General features: G+C 44.3%; 1 protein-coding gene across 1 annotated transcript in view; it reads left to right on the forward strand.

The window, feature by feature from the left end:
• The window catches only part of CEP70 (centrosomal protein 70), a 188,570-nt gene that overhangs the window by 152,555 nt on the left and 16,609 nt on the right, over positions 1-19,406 (forward strand). The window contains exon 15 of the mRNA XM_029605309.1: positions 10,320-10,466. Coding sequence (XP_029461169.1) covers positions 10,320-10,466 — 147 coding nt within the window. The remainder of the gene's footprint in view (positions 1-10,319; positions 10,467-19,406) is intronic.

The following is a 19,406-nucleotide window of genomic DNA, read 5'->3' on the forward strand; positions in this document are numbered from 1 at the left end:
TGGGGGAACTTGTCATGAACTTAATGGCCACTGGCAGATGTGCCAAGATGGGAGTGTTTTCAGCCTCAGGATGGAGAAGGATTTGTCAGATCAGGAGGCCCTGACTCAGCTGTGGCCGAGCAGGAGTCTTCCGTATATTTTTTTTTAAATTCCATTGTCTATGTGGGTCGGGGGCTATAGAAGAGTTGGTGATGGTAATTGGTCCAGGCGCCTGTGGCATGCCGAACTAATCAAATTAGCAGAGGGGTGAGGGGGGGCGCTGTTGCCGCGGAGCAGAATGGTCGCATGATCCAGAGCTCCTGCAACCCCCACGAGCAAAACAGCGATTGTATATTATTTGGCGAAATTAATCCCGGCGCTAATTTAGAGTATTAGGGCGTGGAGGCGATGGCTCAAAAGAAAAAAAGTGTGGACTTTAAACAGTTCTCCTACTCCAAAAATGAGCCTGGGGACACGCGGCCTGCAGCCACGAGGGATCCCGGCAGCGCGGACGCCTCGGAGGAAGAGGGAAGCCAGATCGAGGATCCTCCGAGCGAGGGAGTTCAGGCTACCCCGTCTAGGGAGGAATTCCGGCAGTGGTTTGCTGATCTCAGACGGGACATGAAGAACAACAAGAAAGAGCTGCTGGAAAAAATGGCGGATCTAAAGGAAGAAATGTCCGATATCGGACGGCGGGTCGACGAACTAGACGGACGTCTGGATGCCCAAGCTATAAAAACTGACGCCCTGCAAACCCAAGGCGAGCGGTTAACCCAGGAATCGCTGGATCTGCAATATAAACTAGAAGATCTGGAAAATCGAAGTCGGCGCAGTAATTTGCGTTTCCGTGGAGTACCCGAATCGCCCGAATATGAAGATTGCGCTGAGGTGATAAAGCAGCTGGGACAATTCTTTTTGCAACAAGGGGATTCAGCAGCCCCTACGGATTCCTTGGAGGAGATCGAGATTGAGAGGGCACATAGGTCTCTGGGACCGAAGATAGGGGACAAACCCAGAGACATCGTTGTTTGCTTTACTAGGTTCCCGACGAAGGACAAAATTTGGCAGTCGGCTCGGAGGCAAAAAGACTGGGTCTGGCAGGGGCACAACATCGCGGTCTTCGCCGACTTATCCTCCATCACTTTGAAAAGACGCATGGCATACAGGGACATTACCTCCATTCTACGGAAGGAAGATCACAGATACCGCTGGCTGTATCCACAGGGCTTGGCTATTACGATTAACGGCAAGACCTCTAAAGCGCAATCGGTGGAGGAGGCGGCGGCCATCTTGAAGGAAGCGGGCCTCGTGGTGCAGCTACCCACAGCAACGAAGCGCCCTTCCAATCTACAGCCGCCGGACACCCCGAGATGGCAAAGGGTGCCCAAAGGGGGCCGAAGACTGCGTCGCCAGGAAGAAGAGATTGTTCGTACTGGACCCCTGAAAGCAAGCTGAATATTCAAGTTGAACGGTAGTTACTTAATGTGTAGCTGCGAGTAGCGGCGGCAGCCAGCTGCAAGGGGGTGTTTGTGATTCCACAACGAGCTGGTTAATACATTCTGGGATTCTTTAACTGGTGACTGTTGCATAAACTGTTGAATTACGTTTTACAGGGACTGATCTTTAGCCATCGCTGTATATATAGTTGAATTTATTGCGTTATTACGTGGGGGAGGAGGAGTATGCTCCGTTGGACACACTGTCCTCATCTGCCAAGGCAGATCTGCCCTAACGGTTAGGCAGAATATTGAAAGGGGGGGAGGGGGGGGGAGGGGGGGTTTGGGGTCATGGGTATACAATATTTTGGGTCGGCAGGGGATTTGTGTTCTACAAAGGGGGAGTTTTGGAGCTTTCGGGTCCCAGTGCACCGACTGTTCCTTCGCTTATAAACCTGGGCATGCTTTGGAGGAGCAGACTGGGCGGGCTTGGTGGGGGCGGTGTAGGCCGGGGTGACTGTTGTAATGATGGCTAGGATCAATATATGTTCGCTGAATGTGAAGGGTCTTAACACCCCTAGGAAGCGCCAGCTTTTACGGGAGGATATGTCACGAGGGGGATTTGATATCTTGTTTTTACAGGAGACCCACTTGCTTAAAAAATACGACCGATTATTGCCATGGCCTTCTTACCCGGCCTGTTATAGCGCCCCAGCTTCCAAACAGCATAAATACACTGGGGTCAGCATTTTATTGCATAGAAATCTACAAGGTCGGATTCTTAAGCACATGGTGGATGTGGAGGGGAGGTTTCTCATCTTGCAACTGGAACTTGGGAATAGGGTTTATAACCTTCTCAATATATACGCCCCAAATACCTCGATGGGTCCCTTTCTTGCTCGGCTGGACCGGGAGATGTCGCAGTTGGGGAATGGTTCATGGATCATAGCTGGGGATTTCAACTTGACCCTGCAACCACAGGTTGATAACACCTCGGGAGGGGGCCTGGGGGCTAGGAGGGATAGAAAGGCCCTCAAGTCCTTCATGTATAAGTGGGGCCTCTATGACGTGTGGAGAGCTTGTAACCCGGGTGCCAAGAACTATACATTCTACTCCAATCCCCATAAATCCTACTCCAGGATAGATTATTTTCTAGTAGAGGGCATTCTCTCAGCTGGCGTGCGGGATCCGACCATTGGACAGATCACATGGTCCGATCATGCTCCCATAACATTGCACTTACTTCTCTCAGGGGTGGAGGAGGGTCGCAAATTTTGGAAGCTCAATGATTCCCTGTTGGACGACGAGGCTTTCTGCCAAACTGTAAAGGGAGACATAGCAACCTACCACATTACCAATGCGGAAGCGAGGGACAACCCCCCACTTTTTTGGGACTGTCTAAAAGCAGTCTTGAGGGGCAGATTTATATCCCAGGGTGCATACCAGAAAAAGATAAAAACACAAAGATTGACACAATTACAGGCGGAGATAGCTCGTTTGGAGCTTTTACACAAGCAGTCTCCCTCTGTGGCCATTCTCCGGGAACTTCAACTGGCCCGTACACAATACTGTTCTCTAACGCTAGCGGAGGTACCACACAAACTAAATATGATTAAGCAACAACACTTCGAATGGGGGGACAAAGCGGGTAAATTATTGGCTCAGAAATTAAAACGCCGCAGGGCCCAGGCACAGATTACAAGCATCAGAGGGGCTGATCGTACTCTTCTAGTCACAGCGAAAGCCATACACGAGCGTTTCCAGAGCTTTTATGGGTCCTTATATGCCAAAGAGCAATCGATTAACGAGGAGTGCATCCAGGATTTTTTAAGCCAGGTGACGCTTCCCCAGCTTTCTGAACGCGACAGGGACCTTTTGGAGAAGGACATCTCGCTGTGTGAGGTTCTTCAAGTGATCAAGGACCTTAAGGTTAATAAATCACCCGGGTTAGACGGCTTCACTGGCCAGTTCTACAAAAAGTTCTCTCAGGAGATAGCTCCGATACTCCTCAACCTGTTTAACTCCCTGTTGGGGGGTCAGTCCTTATACAAGGGGTCCAATGTAGCCGGAATCACCATATTGGCTAAACCAGGGAGGGATCCCGCGGACTGTGGATCATACCGCCCTATTTCCCTTATTAATATTGATTTAAAAATACTAGCTAAAGTATTGGCTAATAGATTAAATTTGGTCCTAGCTAAATTGATACATCCAGATCAGGCCGGATTCATCCCCGGTCGGATGGCAGCGGACAACATTCGCAAGATCATAGATCTTATCTGGTGGGCCCAGCAACAACAGCTATCCACAGTATTGCTCTCCATAGACGCTGAAAAAGCGTTTGATATGGTACATTGGCCATATCTATTCGCTACAATGGGACAGATGAACTTTGGCCCTTCGTTCCTTCGATGGTTGGCAGCCTTGTACGATCACCCCTCGGCTTGTGTTAAGGTTAACGGTTCATACTCAGAGCCTTTTTTGATAGGGAGGGGGACCAGGCAAGGCTGTCCTTTGTCCCCTTTGCTATTCGCCTTGTTTCTGGAACCCCTGGCCATCAGGATTCGATCTGCTGCTGATATCACAGGTGTGGAGGTGGGGGGGGTGGACTATAGATTATCGCTCTTTGCCGATGATGTGTTGTTTACTTTGACGAGCCCTCTTCGTTCTCTGACCACGGTGGTCTCCCTGCTGAATGAGTTTAGTTCTGTCTCTGGATTTAAATTAAATTTAGAAAAGTCAGAGTTGTTGAACATATCTCTGCCACATGACCAGATTCAGGCTATCAAGGATGCCTTTCCATTCCGGTGGGCGCCACAGAGAATAAAATATCTGGGGATATATATAAGTAAATCCATAGACGATCTATTCCGCTTAAACTATACCCCCCTTATTGCTAACATATTCAACGATCTAGATAGTTGGACCCGGCATCAGCTATCCTGGATGGGCCGCATTGCTGCCATTAAAATGACCGTTCTCCCAAAATTCTTATACTTGTTTCAGACGCTCCCAGTACCTATTTCTGCAGCCATGCTTAAACGTTGGCAGCGGAAGATATTTGGCTTTATTTGGAAACGGAGACCACCTCGGGTGGCCAGAACGACAATGTTTCGGCATAGGGATCGGGGGGGGTTGGGTGTTCCACACTTGGGGAGGTACTATGCCGCCGCTCAATTGAGGGCAATTGTAGACTGGAATAAAGGAGGAGGAAGGAAACGGTGGACGGACATTGAGCAAGCTCTGATGGGCTCCATGCCGCTTTGGGCGATTACATGGCAGCCTAAGGACACATGGCTCCACAGTGGGGAACAAACGCCCTCTCTGGCTAATACGTTGAGGACGTGGAGGGTGTGGAAATCACACCTAATCGGCTCTAGACAGTATTTACAGAGTTCTTCTCTACTTCATAACAGTTCCTTTTCCCCTGGTTGGGCGTCGCCAGGACTTGCCCGCTGGAAAGCCCTCAATATATAAGCACCTTTGGGACATTGTGGGAAGCGGGTGGTATTATACCCTTTCAGACTTTTAAGGACAGGTATCAGCTAACGGATACTGATATTTTCCCATACTTGCAAACTGTTCATTTTTTACGCTCACCCTCTATTGCAAAGGATCTAGTGCTGGGGGGGACACAATTTGAACATTGGTGTGCACGGGCGGATAGGACACAGAAAGTCATCTCTAAACTATATACTCACCTCAATACTGATATTACACATATACCGACATTCATGCCCGCATGGGAAACTGACCTAGGGAAGCGGTTTGATAAAGAGACATGGGACATTATCTTTATGAATACCAAACGTAGTTCCCTTTCGTCCTCGCTCAATGAAAATGGGTATAAGGTCCTATTGCGATGGTATTGTACCCCCTATAAACTGTGGAGGGCTAAACTCAGTAGGACAGCGGATTGTTGGAAGGGATGTGGGGGCACAGGAACCTTCTTTCATATGTGGTGGGAGTGTCCAAGAGTGCAGTCTTTTTGGTCCTTAGCAGCAGATCTCCTTAGTCAAATTTTTCAGCGCTCTGTTCTTCTTACCCCAGAACAGGTGCTGCTTAGTGTACCGTCCACCTCCAGCCGCCTAGAATGGTTGCTTTCGCAGCAGATTTTTATTGCCTCTCGCTGCCTCATAGCCACAACCTGGAAGAGCGCAAATATTCCCACGCTACATATGCTTATTCAGAAGATAGATCAAATGCAAGACTTGTACAAGTGGACGGCGCAAAAACGCAGGGCACAGTCAAAGTTCACGGCCACCTGGTTGCCTTATCAGGGATGGAGACAGTCCTATACAGCCCAACCCCAGTCAGGCAGCTGAGTTTGTACAGGGACCTCTAGGAAAGCCTAGTTATTTTTCATTGGGACAAATGTCTGGGAGAAGTCGGAATCGATCTCCCTCGTGGGAATTTCATTTACAATATCGTGACCTGCTGTACCTTCTTTCTTACCAATTTTCGCTGAGAATGTACCCATGACTGATATGTTTTCTTTATTTTTTCTGTTCCTTGTTTTGTTAATAATGGAAACGATATCCATGTGGCTACTGTTTATCCTATGTTTAATTCTGTATCACTGGATTAATAAAAGACAAATGGAAAAAAAAAAAAATTAGCAGAGGGGTCTCTCTGCAGCTTTCCCAGGCCTGTTGTCTCATGGTCAGCTGACTCTTGAGAATCTGTTGTCATTTTGGATCATGGCCTGGCCTTTGTGAAGGCTTGATTGATCAAGAAAGGTTATTATGGAGGAGTAGTGTTAACTCTTTTGTGAGCCCAAAAGTCTTCCACTTTTCTAGCTTGTGTTAGACTGCGGAGGATTTTTGAGGCATGGTGTACCAAGAAAGGAATCTCTATGGCAAAGGCTTCGGTCGTTGCAATTTTGATGAGTTTTTAGTCTGGCACTGAATTCTCTCAAGGTGTGGGTGGTGGCTCTAGTTCACACAAACGTGCACGTTTTCTAAGGGGTATATAGGATGTTTATTTTACTGGTGAGGCATATTAATCTGGTCCTTGTGTCTGGCTCCTTTTGAACCTTTCAGGAGAGCATCATTTAAGGATGTGACTCTTAAGATGGTCTATCTTGTAGCAGTCTGCTTGGCTAGATAAATTTCAGAGATGTAGGTTCTGTCTTGTAGGGAATCTTTTTGAAATTCTTAGAGAAATCATTGTGTCTATCTGCATGGTTCTTTCCTTCCTTGCTGAAGGTGGTATCTCAGTTCAGTCATAATCAAGTGTTTTTTTCTGCCTTCCTTCACAAGAGAGCCATGTCCAAAGGACTATGTTTTTTCTGCCTTCCTTCACAAGGGTGTCATATCCAGAGGACATGAGAAGCTTCATTCAATCATTCATCAGTAGGGCTTTCCTCTGATATGTGAATGTTGCTAATCTATTTTGAAGGTCAGATCATCTTTTTCTTCTTTACAGTGGTCCTTGGAAAGGCAAAGTAGCTTAGAAAGCTTTTATAGCCAGGTGGATAAAAGAGGCGAATGGCTTGGCATATATTGCTATAGGTCTTTGTGTGCATTCTCAGTCTAATTATGGGCGGAGCTCCACAGGTGTCACTGGCGGAGATTTGCAGAGTGGCTAGGCCTCCTTATAGTCTTTCTCAAAGCATTACCATCTAGCTGTTCAAGCCAAGGAAATTGACACTTTTGAGAGTGGGGCTAGCAATTTCCCATCCAGTCTGAGGAGTAGCTTGGGTACATCTTATATGTCTGGACTGGCTGGCTGAAGAGGAATGAGAAATTTAGTCTTGCCTGCTAATTTCCTTTTCTCTAGTCCAGCCAGACCAATCCAGTCCTGGACTGCCAGATGGTGCTCTTATTCTGACTCGGGGGTTTCTTTGATTCTGGTGCTTATGAATATATTTTCAGTAATTTTCGGTTGTATTTGACCCAGTTTCAAATATTTAGCCTCCCTTGTTTGTGGAGGTGGATCTCAGTTGCATATCTTGGAAGCCCCCAAGATGGAGGAGGTATGGGAAAATGTTAACTCTTTTTTAGATTGTTATAAAGAATATTGGCAAGTTGAGGCCAGCACAAGTCTTTGTGTGGGGCGACATCGGCAAGCGTGTTCCGTGTCTCCATTTGCTGGCAGAGGAGTGTAAATCTGGACTGGTCTGGCTGGACTCCAGGAAAGGAAATAAGCAGGTAAGACTAAATATATCCCTCTAAAAAGGATTGCATTAGAAGAAGATCTCACTGAGGAGATTTTCTGTCCAGTGTGAGGGCAAGGCCTTAAATTCTTTTTTCAGTTGCACAGAAAAACTGCTTGCATATCTTTTACATATTTCAAGGTTAGGACTCAAAACCAATTGATGTATACCACTATTGTGTAGAAAGGAGATACATTTCTGGGCAACCCTTAGTTGTGCAAATCATTCAGGGTTTGCTTCATTTGAATCACTCATCAAGCCACCCACTCTGTCATTGGACTTCAGTCTGGTTATAACTCTACTGAAGAAGCCCCTTTTAAGCTTCTGGTCTCCTGTGGACTGAATTACTTGACCAGAAAGATCCTGATTTTGGTGGTAATCATTTCAGCACGCAGAGTTGGAGAGCTTCATACCTTAGTAATTTATTCACTTTATACTAAATTTCATCATCTTAAGGTGGTGCTTTCCATACAACCAAAGTTTCTGCCCAAGGTAGTATTGGACCTTAATTAGTCAGTCAACCTACAAAATTTTTCTTGAGGCCCTATACTAACAAAGGCAAATTAATCCTTCACACTTTGGATTGCAAGAGGGCCAGAGCCTTCTACATAAAGCCATAGAGCCTTCTACATAAGCCATTAAAGTCCACCCAACATTTTGTTTGTTTTTGCTCTAACAAGACTGGATAACTGTTTCAAAGATGATTTTTTTTTCTAATTGATAGCAGATTGAGAATAAGCAAAGGGGTTTACATTTATAGGGGCATGTTGAACTGTATAATTTAAAATTGTATTGAATTGAGTTCATATGTGTTCCATTCTTTGCAATATTTTATGTATGTATTTAAACTGTAAACCGCCTTGACTTTCGGAAAAAGGTGGTAAATAAACAATTTGAAATAAATAAATAAATTGAGGCTTAAAATATTGGAATCAAGTCTAAGACCAATCTCTATTGAAGAAATATGCATAACTGCAATGTGGACTTCAGTCCACACATTCACATCCCTTTATTATTTAGACAGTGACTCCTGACGTCAGAGCAGGTATGCGCAGTCTGTTCTTCAGAGTCTCTTTTAGAGTTAGAGCCCTACTTCAGGCCCACTACAACAGTGGGGGCAGTGGATATATCTAGCTCTTTTCTATTTTGATGACAATCTTTAACTAGAAATTCCAGTTGCATGATGGGTAAACCGCTTGCCCTCAGAGAAAACAATTACGTACCTGTAAGGTATTCTCCGAGGACAGCAGTTCGCCAGTTACATAAATACACCTTCTCTTCCTTTGGAGTTGAGCTCATTAGCTTAGTGGCAGGATTGAAGTATGCCGCGGATGCACGAAGGTGCATGGAAGCTACTGTGAATGCCCAGTGGAACTGAAAAATCTCCCAGAAAGCTTTAGAAGTAGTGATCTGGCTCAGTGACACTGAAATGGCATCCCTCAGTTGTCCGACTGGTGAACTGCTATCCTCTGCAAACACCTATTACAGATAAATAACTTTAATTTTTTGAAAAATCCATGTGCGTTTGTGCTGTTTTATTCTACTGACCTAAATGTCACTTGGGAATGCCTGGGTTTTTTTTTGTACTGCAATTCAATGAACGTGTGCTGTGGAAGGCAGCATGTGCTTTTAGCCGGATAGAGGAAGGTAATTTTTCATATAGATCAAGTTACCTAAGTAAATACTTTTTTGAAAATTGACCTCAAAGTGTTTGTTATTAACTGTCAGATGGGTTTCTGAAATATTGCTCAGAACATCACAGTTGTATATTTTTTAGTAAGAAATTCTGCCATTCAGTCAGACAAGTCAAATATTTAAAAAGAAAATCACAAATGGGATTGCATTTCATATCCGTACTTCTGTTTTTCCCCTTCCATCTGTCTCTTTGATACCCAAGTCACCCGGGCAGAACACCTGGGATAAAAAATAGAGGGAACTTTTCAAAAGCCAGTTACCTGGATGAATAGGCTATTTGAAAATTGCCCAACCTGTACACAGGTAAAAGTACACATTGTGATTTTATTTCTTTCATTTATTTATCCAGGCTTATGTTCTTCATCTCCAAATATTTGTTCAAAGCAGATTACAAATTTCAACATTCATCAACAATGCATGTACTTTTAGCTGTAGGAAATGCAGGTAGACTCTGAGGCTGTTATTTTCCAGGAAAAAGTACCTTCTGAAAAGCAGGTGTAAATACGCTGCAAGTACTTTTTCCCTACATATTGTTTTTAAAGGGAGAGTACACAAGTACTTTGCCTTTGAGAATTGATGCAAAATCAAACTTTGCAATTACCTGCATAGTTTTGAAGATTACCCCCAAAATATATCGTGAGTAAGAGATCACAAATGCTTTTATAGAGAAAACTGATACTTCTTGCTGTAGCTGGGGGAATGGACAGACATAGTACTTCATCATTTACTCTTATTTCATTTGCCTGTTTTGATGGTGCTGCTTTAAACAATCTGACAGTTCTAACTGTGAATGGTCCCTGCTAGTAGCCAAGCATTAGCACAGGATGGATTCTAAATGTAGGATAGTTTATATTGTTATAGTTTATATGGCCCCAATTCTAAAGATGGGACAACAGTATTGCAATCCTAAACCTCACCTCTAATCCAGGTATTTGCCCCTGCTGGTGTTATTTGGTTTGCAAATACAATAATACATATGCCATAAATTAGGGGAAAATGACAAAGTCCTTGAAAGAATCCAGTTTGATTGTGAATATATGTTTGATATAAAGGACTTGCACGGATCCCTGAAAACGTTAGCCTTGAAGTTGGGACAGCTGCCTGTTGATAGCACGCAGGATGCTCATAAAGATTTCCGAGTGGAAGACCTTTTGCTCACTGTGGATACAATCTTGGAGGAAATAGATCATAAAGGACAGGTAATTTTTCTTTTAAAGGAAGTTTTCAGATCTTTTGTAATTTAGATTTCTAACTGAAAAAATGGTATAATAAAAAGTCACATGTGGGTCAGTTTGTGGTTCAGTGGCAGTGCTGTGCACTACTAAATAGAGGACCCTGGGTTTGATTCCCAGGTCAGGTCTTCTGCTTCCTGGGTTGGCCAGGGCCGGGGATGATTCAGAGGCAGCATTCAAAGCCCCTGAGGGGGGGGGAGGGGATGTCCCAGTCATCATGAAAACCAACATCTGCTGACTGAATTCAGGGCTTTTGATTGCAGGGTTCTGGAGAAAGTCTGGGTTTGATCCCCAACCAAGAACTGTTGCTGCAATGACTGGTGAATTGGGTGAGGGAGAAATAGGGCAACATTTTCAAAAGGATAGTTTTCAAAACTTTTTTACATGGATAAACATGTGTAAAAAAATTGCTAAGCCCAATTGATGTGCATGAGTGAGTTTTTTTTATATTATAGATTTCCATGCGCTGCTCCCATTATATGCAATTCTGTTGTGGATATCCTGAAAACTAAACTGGTTAGGACCGACTCGAGAAACACTGCTTTCCTATTCATACCCACATCAGTCCAGACTCCCTTCCAGCAGATGGAGTCAGAGAAAGTTTTTCTGCCACTGCCATATAACCTAGTGAGCCACTTGCAGTCACTCTGTATTTCTCTGTCTCCAGCAGATGGTAGAGGTGCAAATCCTGCAGTCTGAAAAAAAAAACAAAAAACTAGAGGATTCCTCCCAAGAGGCTGCTAGGCCCTGGTGGGGCCATCCCTCCTGGTACTGAGGTGGATTAGCAGGAAGTTCGGGACCCTTGTGTGGCTCAGTCCTTTCACTGCCAGGGGTGGACAGCCAGTTCCCTCTCCTCCAGGAGAGCTCTTGGGATCCTGCAGAAGTTGCATCAGCCATACAGGGAAGAAGCCTTTTTCAATTCCTTTCTATTTGTAAATCTTTTAAAGTTAGAAAAAAAAAAGAGTAAGAACATAAGAAATTGCCATGCTGGGTCAGACCAAGGGTCCATCAAGCCCAGCATCCTGTTTCCAACAGAGGCCAAACCAGGCTCCAAGTACCTGGCAAGTACCCAAACACTAAAAGATCCCATGCTGCTGATGCAATTAATAGCAGTGGCTGTTCCCTAAGTAAACTTGATTAATAGCCGTTAATGGACTTCTCCTTCAAGAACTTATCCAAACCTTTTTTGAACCCAGCTACACTAACTGCACTAACTACATCCTCTGGCAACAAATTCCAGAGCTTTATTGTGCGTTGAGTGAAAGAGAATTTTCTCCAATTAGTCTTAAATGTGCTACTTGCTAACTTCATGGAATGCCCCCTAGTCCTTCTATTATTCGAAAGTGTAAATAACCGAGTCACATCTACTCGTTCAAGACCTCTCATGATCTTAAAGACCTCTATCATATCCCCCCTCAGCCGTCATTTCTCCAAGCAAAAAGGTCACTTTGAGGCAGACGACTAGGGGGTTGGGGACTGTTTATTACTCAATCCCTTATCATCCAGGGTTTAAAGTTGGTGGTTCCAGTTCCCTCACTCTTAGGAGGACAGACAGAGCCTGCTGCTATTCATCAGGTTTCAGGGAAGTGCTTTCTTGTTCTTTTGCTTTGCACTAGTAAAGTTGTGGTGTGCTTTTCTTTTAGGAGACAGCGGGGCTTTATTCTCTTCAGGGGAGTAGAAGCAGCTTCTTTTTGTACCGTTCCTCTGGCTGCTGACTGTGATTGCGGCTTCAGTGCCCCATCATGCCGTGACATGCGTGTGTGACTTTCCCACGGCGGATGTGTTCCCAGTGCTTCTCTGGAAGAGAGGGCAGCTCGGGAACAGTCATGATGTCAACGGGGAAGCAGCATGAGTCTGGGAGACTCTCTGAGGTGTTGGTGGATGCAGGGGACCACTTCCCAGTTGGCGTGGGAATGGCGGCCATTTTGTCCATCTTCATGTCTTCTTCATGGGCCAGGGAGGGGGATTTCCCTCCTCCGCTGTCCCCAGCTGATAGGAACCCTAGCAGAGGCCAGGAGGCTCAGGGATTGCAGTCTGGAGGGGAAGAGGACCTCCTGGTGGAGACTTCGAACGATTCCTCTACCTTTTCCTCTGATTTTGTCCTATTGCTTATATGGCTAGGAAGTTTGTGGGGCGGTGGAAGGATGAGCAGGGGGCGTCTGTATGACCCCAGCCGGGGAAGAGGTTCAGACTCTCACAGGCCGCAGAGGCTACCAGATTTCAGCGTGTCCTAGAGAAACCCACATAGGCGAACGATACTGGTTCTGAGTCATTCCCCCTTGGAGTTTCATTTCGTGACCCCCTAGTTCTACTGATTCCTTTCCAATGGAAAAGGTTCGAAGTTTGTGCATCATTAAAACCTTTCAGGTATCTGAAAGTCTGTATCATATCACCTCTGCAGGGGAAGAAAACCAAACTGGGATGGCCTTGGCCAGGGCTCTGGTGGAACTAAGCTGTTGCAATGAAGTGAGGTCGGTCCACTCCTCTATCCCTCCTTTCTGAGGGCATCTGACTCTTTTTTTTTTTTTTTAAAGGAGTGGGCCAAGATCACAAAGGACCAGTGAGTCCTAAGCATGATAAGAAACAGTTACGCTTTAGAATTTGCTCACCCGCTAAGAGACTTGTTTATGGTCTCCCCTTGCACCCCCTTCTTCAAGAGAAAGGTAGTCCAAGAGTCTTTAGATCATTTGCAGAGACTGGGAGCCATCTTTCCTATACTTACTGGAGAGTGAGGAACAGGAAGTTATTCCATATATCTCGTGGTGCCAAAAAGAAGGGTCCTTCCTTCAGATTTTGGATTTAAAAAGTTAAATGTGGCTTTCAAGGTCCCTCATTTTCAAATGGAGACTCTGCGCTCGGTCATTGCAGCAGTGTGCAAAGGAGAGTTTCTGACTTCCCTAGATTTGACTGAGGTGTACCTGCACATAGTGGTTCATGATCCTTGGGAGGCATTTTCAGTTTTGTGCCCTTCCTTTCAGATTGGCAATGGCTCCATGTACCTTCACCAAGGTGATAGTAGTGGTGGTGTCGGCACTCAGAAAGGAGGGCATGCTAGTTCACCCATATCTGGACGACTGGCTCATTCGGGCAAAGTTGGAAATCCTCTGCAAACAGTCAGTGTCACAGGTGCTGCGGCATTTGAGGTCCCTGAGCTGGGTGGTGAATCTAGCAAAGAATCATCTCACCCCTTCTCAAGTTTTGGATTTCTTGGAGCACACTTCAGTATCAGGATAGGGAAGATGTTTCTCACCAGGAATTGCATGCACAAACTACAGATGCAGGTTCACAGTCTGTTAGAAGTTACAGTGTCCAGGGTCTAGGACTACCTTCAGGTTCTAGGCTCTATGTCATCAACTTTAGAGTTAATTCCTTGGGCTTTTTCATATATGAGGCCTCTGCAAAGGTCTCTTCTTTCCTAGTGGGATCCATTGTCAGAGAAGTTTCATCTTCTGCTTCCTTTTGAGGGTGCTGCCAGGTCCAGTCTTTCGTGGTGGCTTGGTCGAGCCCATCTGAATTGCGATGTGGACTTGGAGATTCTGAATTGGGTGGTAGTTACCACCGATACCAGTCTCACCAGATGGGGAGTGGTGTGCCATGATCAGTTGGCCCATGGTCAATGTTCCAAGGACGAGGCATCGTCTATCAATCGGTTAGAAACGAGGGTAGAGCATTTCACATTACTTGCTTTCCTGCCTCTGTTACGCAGTCACCTGGTTCAAATCCTGTCGGACAATGCAACAATGGTGGCTTATATCACTCGGCAAGGCAGAAACAAGAGTTGGGCAGTAGCCCAGGAGACCCAGGAGTTGTTTCACTGGGTGGAGTAGCATCTGGTGTTGCTAGCGGTATCCTACATAGCCAGGGTGAACAACATTCAGGCAGATTTTCTCAGCAGTGGCTATATCCTGGAGAGTGGGAGCTGTCAGAGGAAGAAATGCGTCTTGTCCATCACAGATGAGGTATTCCCCACATGGACTTAATGGAGTCTCAGCAAAATGCCAAAGCTTCTCATTTCTACAGTGCATCCCCCAAAACAACCCTCATTTCCCTGTCAAAAAGAAACTAAAATTCTGCTCAGTGGCACGAGGCAGAGCAGGAAGAGGGTGGTGCCTTATGAGGAAATGCTGGTGAGGTTCCCGCCCTCACCGGCAGGAAGACGGCAGCGTGGTTAAAGAAGTGCCAGTAGGGTTCCCACCCTCACCAGCAGGAAGACAGCGACACGATTAAGGAAGTGCCAGTGAGGTTCAGGTCGCCGCATCTCAAAAAAGATATAATTGCGATGGAGAAGGTACAGAGAAGGGCTACCAAAATGATAAGGGGAATGGAACAACTCCCCTATGAGGAAAGACTAAAGAGGTTAGGACTTTTCAGCTTGGAGAAGAGACGACTGATGGGGGATATGATAGAGATGTTTAAAATCATGAGAGGTCTAGAACGGGTAGATGTGAATCGGTTATTTACTCTTTCGGATAGTAGAAAGACTAGGGGGCACTCCATGAAGTTAGCATGGGGCACATTTAAAACTAATCGGAGAAAGTTCTTTTTCACTCAACGCACAATTAAACTCTGGAATTTGTTGCCAGAGGATGTGGTTAGTGCAGTTAGTATAGCTGTGTTTAAAAAAGGATTGGATAAGTTCTTGGAGGAGAAGTCCATTACCTGCTATTAAGTTCACCTAGAGAATAGCCACTGCCATTAGCAATGGTTACATGGAATAGACTTAGTTTTTGGGTACTTGCCAGGTTCTTATGGCCTGGATTGGCCACTGTTGGAAACAGGATGCTGGGCTTGATGGACCCTTGGTCTGACCCAGCATGGCATTTTCTTATGTTCTTATGTTCTCACCCTCACCAGCAGGATGACAGCGGCGCGGTTAAGGAAGTGCTGGTGAGTTCCCACCCTCACCAACAAGAAGACGGCAGCCACACCTTGGGGGGAGGTGCCATCTCATTCCTCGCCTCAAGCAGTATGTTGCCTTGAGCCGCCCCAGTTCCCCCCATGGCTACTTGTGGACAGAGTTCTACAGTGGATAGTAAATAATCTGGAGAGGTAATTCTAGTCGCACTGGCGTGGCCACGACAACCATGATTTGCAGTCCTGGTCAATCTAACGGTAGACGGGCCGTTGCAACTTGATTATCTACCAAAACCTCTTCATCAAGGTCCAATATTTTGGATTAGGTGGATCGCTTTGTCTAGTGGCTTGGCTTTTGAAAGAAAGCGTTTGAGGGGGAAAGGATATTCAGATGATGTCATTTCCACTTTACTGCATGCCAGAAGGCCATCCACTTCCTTAGTTTACGTGAGGATCGGGAAAGTTTTCAAGTCCTGGTGTACAGAACAGGGAGTGAAATCTACTCAGGTGTCGGTGGCACATATTTTAACCCTTTTGCAAAGAGAGCTGGTGAAAGGTTTGGCCTTTAACTCACTCAAAGTGCAAGTGGTGGTTTTGAGTTGACTTCAAGGCAAGGTGCATGGAGTGGTGCGATTTCTCGGCGGGGGGAGGGTTAAAACATTTGCGGCGTCCACTGCGGAAAATATGACCTTCCTGAATCTTAACTTGGTTCTGAGAGGGATGTGTGTGTTTCCAAGCCTCTAAAGAGGGCAACTATGAAGGATCTCACTCTTGAGGGAGGAGGAATAGCCTAGTGGTTAGAGCAGTGGGCTATGAACCAGTAGACCAGGGTTTGAGTCCCACTGTTGCTCCTTGTGACCTTGGGCAAGTCACTTTACCCTCCATTGCTTCAGGTATAGATTGTAAGCCCTCTGGGGTTAGGGAAATACCTACAGTACCTGAATGTAAACTGATGTGATATCTCAGATCAAATGTCTGTGTATAAAAATAATAAATAACTTAAGTTAGTTTTGTAGTGGCAATTTGTTCGGCCCGAAGAATTTCTAAGCTTCAGGCATTGTCATATAGAGATCCTTTTTCGAAGTTCTCAGACCGCGGGATCTCATTGTGTACAGTTCCCTCTTTTCTCCCGAAGGACTCCTGGTCCCTCCCTGATGATACACATATAATACAGCTGTAGAACTGTCTGAAAGAATTTGGACCTCCCTGAACCAAAGGAGCAAAGACTTAAAGTGCCATTCTTACTGACCTTTTTTTCCAACAGAATGATAGACCATTTGGCTTCCAGAGTCCAAGTTCCTTGAGCCACCCGATCTTGACAGTTAGCTCGGCCATACCATAGAGCAATATAGAGGCATTATGACACCCTCTGTTTTATTCTGTAGAGGAGTAGCCTAGAGATTAGAGCAGCAGGCTATGAACCAAGGAAACCAGGATTCTCCATTCCTTTCCTAATAATTCCTAGGATTCTATTTGCTTTCTTGGCCACCATCACACACTGAACAGAGGATTTCAACATATTATCCACAATGGCATCTAAATCTTTTTTATGGGTGGTAATTCCCAATGTGGAACATTGCATTGTGTAGCTATAATTTGCACTTGTCTACATACATTATTTTGTACTTGTCCACATCTTCCATTTGAATTCCCAGTCTCACAAGGTCCTTTTGCAATTTCTCACAATCTTCTTGTGATTTAACAACTTTGAGGGAAATTCAAATGCCTTTAGATGGATAATTTAATGTTATCCATCTAAATAGTAATTTTTGGTATCCAAACTTATCCAGCTAAGTTATCTGGCTAACATTAGACCTGCTATTGAGCAGATCTGAAGTTAGCCAGATAACGTAGCTAGCTAACTTTAAACTTTATCCAGGTATATTCAGCAGCTCGGTGGCACCGCTGAATATCCCAACTATGTTAACTGGATAAGTTTTATCTGGCTAACTTAAATAGCCAGCTATGTTTGAATATTGACTTCTTTGAATAATTCTGTATTATCAAAAAATTTGATCACCTCACTCGTTGTTACCATCTCTAGGCCATTTATAAACATATTAAAAAGCAGTAGTCCTAGTACAGATCCCTGGGATACTCCACTATTCGTTGGAAAAATTGACTATTTAGCCCTACTCTTTTTTTTTCTATCTTTTAACCAGTTCTCAGTCCACAATAGAGCATTGCCTCCTATCAAATGTCTTTAATTTCATCAAAAAATTCTCATGAGGTACTTTGTCAAATGCTTTCTGAAACTCCAGATACACTATATCAACTGGCTCACCTTTATCCACATGTTTATTCATGCCTTCAAAAAAATTTGAGGCAAGACTTCCCTTGGCTAAATCCATGTTGGCTTTGTCCCATTAAACTATGACTATTTATCTGTTCAGTAATTTTGTTCTTTATAATAGTTTGAACAATTTTTCCCAGCACTGATGTCAGGCTCACTTGTCTAGAATTTCTTAGATCACTCCTGGAACCCTTTTTAAAACTGGCATTGTTGGCCACCCTCCAATCTTTAGCTACCACAGCTGATTTTACTGATAGCTTACAGGTTACTAATAGTAGGTCTGCAATTTCATTTTTCAGTACTTTCAGCACTTTGAGATGTATACCATCTGGTCCAGATGATTTGCCACACTTTAATTTGTCAGTTTGCCCTATTATATCTTCCAGATTCACTGATATTTGTTTGTTTCTCTGAATCATCACTTTTAAATATCACTTCTGGCATGTTTATTTGACTGCACCGCAGTTAATGCGTGCAAACATAAATCACTGGTCAATACAGATTCACAAAAAACTTTTATTGTAAATACTGTCAACATCAGTCGTATACATTAGTTAAGGGACTTATGGTTAGTGGTATAGAAGCAGGGACTAATGTGTACCACTAAAGTGACTTTATTTACAATAAAAGTTTTTTGTGAATCTGTATTGACCAGTGATTTATGTTTGCCACGCATTATCTATGTTGCATTCATTCTATATGTGTGTGCTGCTTACTCTGCCCTCTCTGTGTGCTTGGTTATCTGACTTACATCTTCCTCAGTAAAGACTTTGTCTTCCCTTAGTACTCCCTTTTACACCTTGCTCATCTAGTGGTCCAACTGACTCCCTTGCAGGCTTTTTACTGAAAAAGTTTTTATTATGAGTTTTTGTTTCCATAGCAAGCTTCTTTTCAAATTCTCTCTTTGCCTTTCTTACCAATCCTTTGCATCTAATTTGCCAATGGTTATGGTGTTTCCTTCATTCAGTTCCCTTTTCCATTTTTTGAAAGATGTTCTTTTGGCTAGAATAGTCTCTCTTACCATGCCAGCAGTCATTTGGCCTTCCTTCCACCTTTTTAATGCATGGAATATATCTGGTCTGGTTTTCCAAGATGGTATTTTTAAACAACATCCATGCCTGATGTAAAATCTTAAGTTCAGTGAATTCAGACTGTACTTGCATGCCCCCCAGACAAAATGAACATCGGAAAATACTTAGCAAGAAGAAGTACATCAGAAAATAGTTTAGGACTATACAGTTTTCCTCCATTTAATGCTAATGTGCTTATGGACGCTGTCAGTCTTATTTTAGCCACCTGATTGTTTTACCTTCCAGGATAGTAAATAATGCTATACTGAACATTTATTTTATTTATTTATTTAACGTTTCTTTTATACCGATGACCGTTCGCACATCGCATCGGTTTACAGTGAACACAAAACCATTGGGCGGGGCCCTTACATAAAACAGATAATATACTGAACTAGGAAACATATAATTGAAATTAGGGGGGAGCCCTTACATCAAAACTATTTACATCAAAACTATATACAGAATTAGTGCACAGTACCAAATCGACAAGCATAGAGGTGGTCATATCAGGAAATCCGAGTAAGGGTAAGGGTCGGAGGGGGAGTTATGTAATAGGGGGTGTGATGGAGTAAGCTTGTTGGAAGAGCCAGGTTTTAAGTTTCTTTTTGAAAGCGGGGGTATAGGTCTCAGTGCGAATATCATGGGGTCTCAGTGCGAATATCATATAGGTCTCAGTGCGAATATCAT

This window comes from Rhinatrema bivittatum, chromosome 6 (assembly GCF_901001135.1).
Source record: "Rhinatrema bivittatum chromosome 6, aRhiBiv1.1, whole genome shotgun sequence".
NCBI lineage: Eukaryota > Metazoa > Chordata > Amphibia > Gymnophiona > Rhinatrematidae > Rhinatrema > Rhinatrema bivittatum.